The sequence below is a fragment of the Akebia trifoliata genome, chromosome 2 (genome assembly GCF_017979445.1).
Source record: "Akebia trifoliata isolate Shusen 1 chromosome 2, ASM1797944v1, whole genome shotgun sequence".
In the NCBI taxonomy this organism is placed as follows: Eukaryota; Viridiplantae; Streptophyta; class Magnoliopsida; order Ranunculales; family Lardizabalaceae; genus Akebia; species Akebia trifoliata.
Window position 1 is genome coordinate 3,580,038 of NC_141376.1, and position 11,491 is coordinate 3,591,528.

An 11,491-nucleotide genomic window follows, 5' to 3' on the forward strand; every position below is an offset into this window, starting at 1 on the left:
TAGGCATATTTAAATTGGAAAAAATATTCATTAAAAATATAAATTAGGATATCCTTACAGACAAACCCAGTGATTGGAATTTTGGATGATGGCGAGGAGCAACCAATCATGGAGCAGTTTCGAATTTTATTAGTCAGGCCTCACTCTAAACTCTTAAAAGTATTTTTCTAACCTCAAACCAGGTTTGACATTAAAATATATATATATTATTTCTGTAAGGATCAATACAGATTTACTGGGGATTCTCTTTTGGTCATCCCAAGGAATATCTTCCAATCTCAGTCGTACAACATCTAGCTATAGTTGTAGTTGATTCTAAGAATTATGAATCATGGATATCGAACCAAACTAATTCAATATTGAAGCGTTGTGTATGTTTGGTGGAGTCATAATTCAGTATATCTGTCTGATACCATTATATGGTTGGTCAAGTCAACTGGAAGGGAAAAACCTGAGATATTAAAACCGAAGCACAAAACACAGAAATCTGAGAGTTGAATTTCTGTACAAAGCTAATTTGAGTAGTGGTTTGGCCGTCATTATTGTTTCTTCAATTTGAAAAATTCTCATATGAAGTGAACGCAAAGCAAAAGAAATTTCATTTTTGAGGTTGGTACAAAAAGATTTAAGAAAACTTAAAGGGGAAGGAAAGGCTAAGGGAGAAAATCCAATATTCACACAACATATAAAGATTACAAGCACAGCAGTGATGCCTTTTCTTAGTTTAAATCTAGTGGGTTGGTCTGTTTTTTGTGTGTGTGAAAGATCAATAAAATAGCCACAAAGAAGATTGCTTACATTATAAGATCACTTTCTTCTTTTCTTACTTTTCGTTAATGGTTTTTTGAGTGGTTTGGCGGGATATAAGTCAGTGTTATCATATGATCTGATGAGAGATTTTCATTACAAATGAAACCTAACAAGAACTCACGTGGCATTCTTTCAGCACACAAACTTCCAATCCATGGGTCCAACACCGAAACATTTGATCAGATCCGTCAAGCTTCTTTTGGATGGTTAAAAATTAAAAAGATCCAACACATAAAAAAGACAATGGGCCACCTTAGGCTCTAACAGATTCACTTCACGTCTCATCCCTTCAAGACCCAGAACATTTCCTCATGGTTATAATCTATATGCACCACAACGAGATAAAATCTGAAACATGAAGCCAAAATCATTCCTGGGGCCAAAACATAAATGCAGTGGACCCGATGATGCAAGTTTCAATTTTTTATTTATTTTTACATTATTGAACATGCATATATATTGGAAAGCAATCAAATTTTTCATACATTTAACACAAAGATACCTACATTGGTCAAATGGGGTTGTAGAATCCGATGCTCTCTTCATGTGGGAAAAACTAGTACAGCAGATCCCAATACAACTGAGAAAGTGAAGCAGGAAAGACTGTAATCTAATCATCCCCCACCTCATTGAACACCCGGGGGTGACCATTCGAACTTTGAACTCATGTCTTGATTCTTTTTGGCTTTGTTAGACAAATACAGCTTTACAAAATTCTGATTTTCCTCGAAAATCAACCTCATGCCCCTCATCTGCAGTTTAACCATTTGCTATAAATTAGCTGCACTGAAGTCCAACAGAATAACGAGAACAGATAGAGTTGCATATAAAAGGTATACCAACGGGGCACCAGTTCCAGCTTTTTCATTTTCACCAATTATTTTCAACGGTTCATAGGTACTTGGGTAATATAGGAAATTTCTAAATGGGGCCCATGATTTGAACTACTTAAATTAAGAGAAATGAACATGTTACATTATCTCCCACAAATCTAAAAAATACAGAATCTATAGATAGTGCATCAAATCCTATCAAAACACCAACAGCACGAAACTAACTTGCTTCAATACATTTATTGCCATGCAGAAAGTCTTCTTTCCTCTGTCATGTAACCAGACACCACAGTAAATGAAATACGTTGGAATAACTGTAAGGAGGGGGGAGCAAGAAGTGAAGAGGAAGGTTGAGAGTTAAGTATTCTGGACTTCTTTGCAACTAAAGAAATAGAGACTGAATATCTTTATAATGCACAATAGGATCACAAGGTTACCATATGAATGTACTCTTCCTGATCATACTCTCTGAATGAAGGATTTTGCTATATTTAACCAAATATGCCTCTAATCCAAGATGAAAGTTTATGTTTCATTATTCTTTTATGCAAGTATGAATACTTTTGAAGTATTTTAATTTTGGCTTTATCATTTTCTATAATTTTGACAAATATTTCTATATAATATGTCCATCATTTCCAAATATTTTACAATTTTCTCCATTAATAAAAAACATTTCCATTTCTAAGATGAACTGAAATAGACATCAAAATCAAAATTTAAAACCATGACCACAAATAATGATTGCTATCTTTTTCCAAGCATGATGGTATAAGCTTCCAAAGAGTTGATGCATAATCACTGGTTTTTGTTTTAAAAAAAATTGTATAAAAGGAAAATAATAAATAGATACTCAGAAAAGCAGGGCATAGGAATGATGCTAGATAAAATGGAAACTACCATTATCCAAAGCAATCTTGAAAATTTGCAATGATAGTAGAAGAATCCCTAGAAAATACTGATCATTCACCCCATTAGGGAACAAAAGGTACATACCTCAATCAAACAACTTGAGCTAAGTCTCAGACGTTGTCCGCTTGCTACTTCCTTGCAATTGACTAAGATTGAAGACTTTCCAAGATTTGTCAAACAGAAAGATCCATCTTCCTCCATTTTTATAATTGCCTACACAAATACATAAACAGAACTGATATGCACCTAGAACACCCGGAAGCACTAATTCCTCAATGTGCCCTAGCCTTGTTAATATTAGTATATGAATTTTTATTCTGTTTAAATAACTTAATAAAAACAATCATCAGAATATCATAGGTTTGGCAAAAAAAGGGTAACTAAAAGATTTGTTAATTGAATGTTAGATGAAGCAAAGAGTTATTGATAACATAAATAAACTACCAAGTAAAATATCAAAATACGAGTCTATGAAATAAGAAATATAATAGCCAATAGAAACTTGAGGGGATAGAAGAAACTGCCACCTGTCGCCGAGATATTTTATTAGCCTGCGCTTCTCTTGCCAGGTCAACGTCAACATTAACATCGTCTGTAGCTCTCCCAAGTAAAACCTACACAATCAAGGAATTTCATACAAAACAAGACACTGGTTAAGCATAAGTAACCGTATTCACCACATGAATGAATTCATGTTAACTCTGTTGTATTAGATTAATCCATGAGTAGAGAAGCAATAGAAGAAAAGGAAAACAAAATATCCTATTATCATGTTGGGAAAGAAGATATTATGATAGATAATGTATTCCCTTTTTCCACAAATTTCTAACCAACTTCATTGAGGGTATCCAAACTTTATCATCCAGGAAGTAATTTGAATTCTTCCTTATTCTTCCCCCTTGTAGCGGCACTGCATACTTTAACGTCAATCTATGATATTCAAAAATTTGATTATGTTCTTTCCAAGTACCCTAGCAACAACAAGATGGAATGATGAAACCCTCTCTATCAGAATTGCCAAACGACCAGGGAAAAAAATCTTCTCTTAGAAGAACCCATGCAATGCTAATTTCCTCCAATCACTAGCTTCAACTTGACATGATGAAAGAGAAACCTCATACGAGCATTTCTTCCCAGATAACAGTCTCTAGGTGTGTATATATATCAGACTTGTGGACCTATGATACATTTACACGGTATTTCTAGGCACATTTTTAAATTTTTAGGACAAGATTCTGACAAATGGGCAAAAACCCCAATTTCCTTTGATTTCAACCTAAGATCCATAATTGCATTTGAAAGAGTAATATGTTGTGAAGCTTCACCTGATCATGACTATTAAAATTATTTTAAAAAATATATATTTTTAATACATTTCTTTAAAATTTATGTAAAATCTATTTAAACATTATTAGCACTTACTAGTAAATTGGACATACATTGCGTGTAGGATTTAATGATATGTAAAACTGAACTCTAATGGGGAAACATTGAATTTTTGAATATTAAAATATAAAATTACGAGAAAATAGGAAATTCTTAGTTCAACAAATGCATGTGAGATATGCTTTAAGAATGTTAGCACATACACATGGCATTTTATATCCTAATTACAATAGCACATTAGCAGTATCTTATCCACAAATTAAAAATAAATAAATAAATAAATAAATAAAAATCCTAGAACAATATAGAGCTATTCATGAACATAACAATTGATAGTCTATACTCCATAGACTCTATACTGTTAAGTGTTATACATATTCTGCGTTCATTAAGAAAATTAATCTGTTGTCTAATGCAAATTGATTGTGTTTTTCGTCTAAATTTCTTGTACAAGTAGATTGTTTGTTAGATATGGATATGCCATAAAAGAAGGATATTGACCAGCAGCATGGAGTGCCAATCATAAAGGATAAGCAGATTCTAAAGTGTAGCCACCATGCAAAAGTGTGTGGGGAGTGGTGTGTCCTGGATGAAGTAACACTTACTGGGTAGATTCCTTAATGGTGTAAAATGCAGAATGCATGGAGTTTTTAATTGCAAAAAACTTTCATAAAAGGTCAGACTGAAGAATGGCATTAGAAATTCAGATTGGAGGAAGAGCATTGCAAGGCAGGTGGAGCTCATTCGGTGTTGAGTTATAGGAGAGTTAAAGATCAATAAGGCCAGACATTTGTATTTAGCTTTTATGTACCTAAAGTGACATGATTATGAAATGTATATTATTAATTAAATTGTATTCTCAGCACTACCAAGATAAGACAACATCTTTTAATCCAAGTAAATATATTTAACAATTCAAATTCCAGCAAATGTACACCACATTTTATATTACTTCATACTGATTTGATGCACAATAATTTGTACCCAAAAAAAAGGTGAAATATACAGTAGACATAGTAGATAAAATTGAACAATTTCGAAGTGACAATATGTAATTTAAAAGTATTGTTCTAAAAGCTGAAAGGACAGCTATACTTCATATTTCATCAAGAATAGTAATCCTTGACAAACAGTACTTTCAAGCAAAGTGAAGCAAGTTACGGGAGTAGTACCTCAGGTTTCTTAATATAATACTTCAAGTGGCGGCCATACAAAATTGCAAATGCTCTGTGATTCGTAATAGCTCTTTGCATATACGAATGGGCACCCTGTTCCAACCTTATGATTGTCCTCTTAGTATCCTCGTATCTATACCTTGACACTGAAAACAGGGGGAATCACACCAACAAAAACAGCACATACCATACTACTACTACTACAACAACAAACATTATCTTTACAATTGTCTTCAACTAATATGTATAATTGAACAACATAGAGACAATAGTTCTGTAGTAAAATAAAAATTCAAACATAATGGTGAAATAGTGAGTAATTTCATGAAGTGAACAGTATCAACCCATCTTGAAGCCACATGCAAGGTTTACACCTATGATGAATATCTCAATGTTGTTATGTAATCTCATGTTGATTAAACAAGTTGTCTTCTCATTGAAGGCTTGGTCATCCGAGGTGGGATCCTAGTCACTAAGATGAGTACGAATTGAAGTGTTCAACCCCATGGTTATCATTTAGTGGTAACCTGTGAACTTGTCGAACTACTAAGCAGAAATTTGCCTTGAATTATAGCCTATCTTCAATGAGCAAACCAAAGATGTCAAAGGAAATAACCACATTGTTAGGGATAACGCTTTCATCATCATGATGGCGGGTATCTTCTCAAAAGTTCCTAGAAGGGACCACTATTGACAAATTCCAAATAAGATTAACAAAAGACAAAAGTTCATTTTCTAAACAAGCTAGTCCCAGGAAAATTACCTTCCCTCTTGAAATATGAATCCTCACCGCATAGACCCAAGTCCATATCAAGTATCTGTAAGCAAACATCAACAAATCAAATAGATATTAAAAAAAAAAAAAAAACCAAATAAGTGATAGATGAATCAAAGAACAGATGATCAATTTGTCACCCCAGCCAATGAACCAACAATCAATATAAGTAAGAAAAAAGCTTAAGATTTACCATGGCTTCTACATCAGAAAAATAAGGTACACCATCATCATTGTCAGAAATATGTTCTTCATGATCAGATATTGAAGGGTTTACTGTTGGTTCCGGAAAAGCCATTTCAACAGAACAGGGTGCTGCAAGTGTTGGCGCATGATTTTGAATATCAACCGAAAATTCTGCTTCCTGTTTGCAACCATCAACAATTTGAGGATGATTTCTTATATGATCTGAACCATGAACCGGCCTCTTGACAAGAAAATCAATAGAATTGTCAAAATCGCAGTGTTTCCCGTCTTCAACTTTTTTAGTATCTTTCTTTCGTATCCCAGCTGGAAAGGAGTGTGGAGTCAACGGTATTGATCTGCTTTGACTTGGGTCTCCTCCGGCAATACCTGCATACCTGGAGACTACAGCTAGAGAATCGCTCTCAGGCAACTCAGATTTAACCCCACAAGTTTTTATTGGATTATTGGAACACATTTCTGGTAACAAATGTGATTCCCTCACCCGAGAAGCTACGAGAAGCTCTCCTTCTTCCTTGACAAGGTTTAGTCCATGTTCACCAGGCTTTCGATCAACAGAAAAATCCTTGGAGGGGGGAACTGCCTTACCAGCCTCCACAGAATTGGGTTGCATTTCAGAGGAAACAAACGGCAGCAACACTTGAGTAGATGAAAAAACATCATCATTGCATGGAATTTCAGGGTCTTCAGTGTTCAACGTGCAGCAAATCACCCCATTGAGAAGTTCAGGGAAATGAGGATTTCGTGCTGATATTGAAGATGGAACATTAATCTCTGAATCACAAACCTTGTCATCAGAATGTAACTTGTCGTCAATAACATCTAAGTCTCTAGAACATGCAACATCCTGAAACATCAGACATGTATCCAGAGCCACAGATGCCTTAGGTTCACTAGTACTGGGTCTATCATCTTGATGAACATCATTAGGAGAATTCAGCAACATTGAGCTTAAATTATCAAGGCAAGACCTCTCCATGATATCTTTCCCATCAAAATCCATAAATTGAAGAACTTCGTTTGAAAAGTTCAAGATAGAATCTGAAAGCTCCAAAAAATCACCTTCTGATATAGGGGTTGAACTACATAATCCATCACCAGACACCCCATCTTTCATTTGGGGCTCTTCTGAGTGGACAACATCATATCCAGAGGAACTAATTTTCTTGGCATCATCAGCAGGAACTGCCAATGTATCTCCTGACCTCTTATCTTTGTCTCCACGATTCTCATCAATTGGAATAGATGGCGTAGACATGTCCTCAATTGTACTCCAGATAGGCATTGTAGAAGACGAATATCCCAACTGATGAAATGGAGCACTACAATCTGAAACGGGTGAGCTGAAGCCCTGACTTCCTCCAAATCCAGAAGAAACAGTTCCAGGGTTATTATTTACTGGATCAAATACAGCCAATCGTTTTGTCTTTAAATCATCTGTTTCAAATAGGTTTCCTATAGGCAATGCTTGAGGTGGTCCTTTTCCATGAACACCAGAGTTGTTCCCAAAAGCAGAAATATGAGGATTATCTTTATGTTCATTATCATGCTCAAAAGAATGCCCCATATTGTCGTTTCTTACAGGTTCATTGACTGAGACAGGAGAAACATTTTCCGCAAATCCATACAAACAGTCCCTGCCCACTATTCCATCTGGAACGTCACCTCCAAGGGAGTCCCGATGCCCAGTATGAAAAGCATTATCGGCAATCCCACCGCTAACCACAGCAGTGTCGGTTCTTGCAACTTGTGGAAAACCATGATGTAATATATCGAAGTCCATATCTTGAAGCTCGAAATGATTTGTTATAGGATCTCCAAGGATGCAATTTTCAACTGGGTGCTCATTATGAATTGTTAACTGCTCTTCACACCCACCACCTCCATCACCGGTGCAATTATGAAGATTGGGTGCATTAAGAAAGCTAAGATCAACAGAGTTAAAAGGTTCATTGCATATTCTCTTTCGCATTGCATAATAATGACTACGAACACTTTCAGCTTTCCTCTTGCCAGGCACTCCATTTCCTTTAGAATCACCCAATCGGTTAGATTGTGGTGATAGATTAGAAGCAGAAAGTTCAAGCTGAACCAAGTGAGTTGAAGCCTCTGCTGAAATGTCAGGATCATAAAGGAGAGAATGCCACCGATCCCGCAGTTCTCCAATAGTAAATCGGCGAGAGAACCGCACTGCACCTTTCGCCAGTGATTCTAAAGAAGCACCAGCCTGTCAAGCATATGACAACAAAATGTAGTAAACATTAATGTATAGCACTAAAGAAAGAAAGCCGATTGGAGCTCAATATAACTATTTATTCAAAGAAGAAAATCTATGAATATATTTTTTTGAATAAGAAATCTATGAATATAGCTTGGGACATACAAAAGAAATGTGCCAGAAACTATCCATGGTATCCTTTCAAGTTTGCAAATTATCGGGTCTTGTTCAACATTGTGTCATTCCATTATTTATCTTCATCGCAATATTGGAACTCGATACGACTATAATTCAAAGAAGAAACCTACCAGACAAAACAAGTATAAAACATTTCATGGCACAAGACCAAGAACCTCTTATGAGATATTCCAAATGCAGAACAGAGCATATAACCTACTGTTTTAGATCATATTTTTCTTCCTCCAAGGAGAAAAGAGCATTAAATTGAAACTGCCTTATGAAAACCGTATTGCTCATCAAACCCAAGCTTGTGAGATGCAGTTAGCGCATCAAATCCAAACCCATCAAGAAGACATGCCTTTTCCAGATGATTACCCATTAATGGTTTGATGAAATTTTATGTTTCCCTAGCTTCCATCTAACACCAAGCTTCAAAATATCTCAGGGCATCTTTTCGTCTTCAATAGATGTACTAAGTGCCCATATGTATTTATGCAATGATTAGACATTCAATTTCATGTCACATATTACCACCAGATTAACACCCTGTATTGTTTCAATGTTTCAGTTTTTCCACAAACCGAAATAGAACAGAAACATCAGAATGTTCCAAAACATTCATTTTAAATCATTAAATTTTAATATTTATTAATAAATACAGAAAATATCTTTTGAAGTGTTTAAAATCGAAGTTAGAATTATAAATCACATTTTTTTTTCACATTGGTATACATTAGAAATGCTTTGAATCATTTTGAAACAAATATAGGAATCTCAAAACATTGCATTTAATGCATATAATGATATAAAAGTCTTGAATATGATTACCAAATCTTAGTAAGTTACAAAAAATTTCTAAGGTTAATTCAGTATCAAAATATTACATTTGATCTTAGTAGTACCTTGGCACTTCCAATTTCCAGGTTTTTGTTGTTTGTTAGTACAAACCAACACTTGATAGAATGGCATGACACTCATATGTACTTGCCACTGCAGTGCCATGACAATATTCCTTTTGGGGTGTCGACACTTAGCATGTCAAAAATGATGTGTTAGGTCGGAAAAAAAAATTCTATTTCTAGAGATTTAAAATATTTTTTCTAAAATTAGAAATGAATCTCTTCAAAGTGAACGTGTTATTGAAAAATCCAAATTAGCAAAATCAAAACACAATAATCACATGCCATATGGGGGGACAAATTTTTTTTGGAAAAATATATTTTGAGGGGAAACCCCTTGGTGAACCTACACTTCAACAACTAAACTTACTGTAGATTCCCAGAAGCTAACTTTTCATGTATAAGTCCATCAATAGGTGAGACCCAATACTAGTGAGTCATTGGCTTCTATATCTATTGCATTTTGATAATGATTTGCTATTCATGAGGGAAACATCTTTATAAATCTCAATCAACCAACATGCAAACCTCATCTGATGATCATCTGGATCAAAATTTAGTCATAGCAGACGATCCTAAATGACCATACAATTGTAGTTGTTTCAAAAAGTTCGAAATAGAACAAAAAAGAGCCTCAAAACGCATAATTGTAATATGATTAGGATCACCTAATTTTTGAACAACATCCTCTCTTATATGGGGTCCACAGATCCAGTTATTGAAATGAGCACAACTATGCATGAAAAGGACCGTGTACTACCCCACAAATATGGCAGAACCAAGTTTGTATAACTTTTTTCTCAAATGAATTAAAATTAATAGTGTGAATCCTATACTCTAGTAACTTTGTTAGCTATCCAAAAGTGTCCTTCACGTGTCACAAATTACTGGTAAACCATATCGAAGATTGGTTGTACCACGAGTTAATATTTGTACACCGTGCCACCATATTGAAAATCCAGAGATTGACAATTATTACTACTCACACATGTCAAGGTGACACTGTTTGACATATTTTAGTATGTTTATTGGAAAACATTTAAATTTCAGTAAAAAACTTTTTTCCTTGCATGCAAGGTTTAAAATGTCATATCGATTGAATGTTTCAGTTAATGAAAAAATCAATACGGTATCGGCCGAATGTTTTGGGATCAATGTTTCATATCAGTCTTGGCCAATTCTGATACATATCAGCCGGTACATTCCGATAATTTACCATGCTTTTATTGTATGTACGAAATGTTTCCAAATGTTTCGTGAAACAAATCAAAACATTGCAATACATCTAAAATTTTGTTCCAATATATCAAAAAACTGAATGTTCGACCGAAACATTCCGAAATGAAACTTCACTTTGAACCATGTTACGTTCTTTGTGGAGTCTATTAACTCTCGTTAGTCACCATCAAATTAAAAGGGTAATTTGCTAGGACTCAACCGATTTGTGACTCAAATTTATAAGAGATATCTGTCACCAAAGCAGAATTTAAATGCAAGTCATCGCAACTCAAAAGCAAGAAAGGCACTGAATACAAGATATGTTTCCTATACTTCACCACTGCCGACAAGGTTTCAAAAAGATGAAACTCCAGAATTAGTTATGCGGCTCCAATTGAACTTATACCCCAAATTTTAAAGTACACGAAAGCAATCGTTTCAAATTAAGAGAATAAATGATATAAGTAAAGCTATAAAAAGGGGGAAAACAGAACCCCAATTCTAATTGCAAAATTAACCTCACTTTTCCCCCAATAGACCTAGATTTTCACTTTTTATTATGTAATGAAGAACCAGTGTGTAGGGGAAACCATAGATGGCGCAGAATCTTGTGTCGAAGAAAATCGTAAAAAATGAAAGAGATATAGAGGTTTAAGATGTTACCTCGACAGCATTCTTCAACAATAGATCGTCTTCAGGGATCCAAGGAGAGACGGGAGCAAGCGCCCCCATGTCTAGAACCTAAATTCTCTCTCTTTCTCTCTCGGAACAAAGAAACCTAAAATAAAGTAGTAAAGCTAGAGTTCAGAGAGACAAACTGAAAGCTTCTGAAAGGGCGGGGAACGTGTTGGTCTCTTCTCTAGAGTTGAGCGGTTCGATTC

At 34.9% G+C, this 11,491-nt stretch overlaps 1 protein-coding gene across 1 annotated transcript; it reads right to left on the bottom strand.

Moving 5' to 3' along the window:
• Positions 1–1,122: 1,122 nt before the first annotated feature.
• EMB1967 (Forkhead-associated (FHA) domain-containing protein) lies at positions 1,123–11,491 on the bottom strand. Its single transcript, XM_086422906.1, has 7 exons — positions 11,274–11,491; positions 6,085–8,322; positions 5,880–5,934; positions 5,114–5,262; positions 3,083–3,169; positions 2,640–2,768; positions 1,123–1,562 (listed from the first exon to the last, which is right to left on the bottom strand). Exons 1-7 carry the CDS (start codon positions 11,340–11,342, stop codon positions 1,437–1,439), a joined length of 2,853 nt encoding a protein of 950 aa, XP_086279032.1. The 5' UTR covers positions 11,343–11,491; the 3' UTR covers positions 1,123–1,436.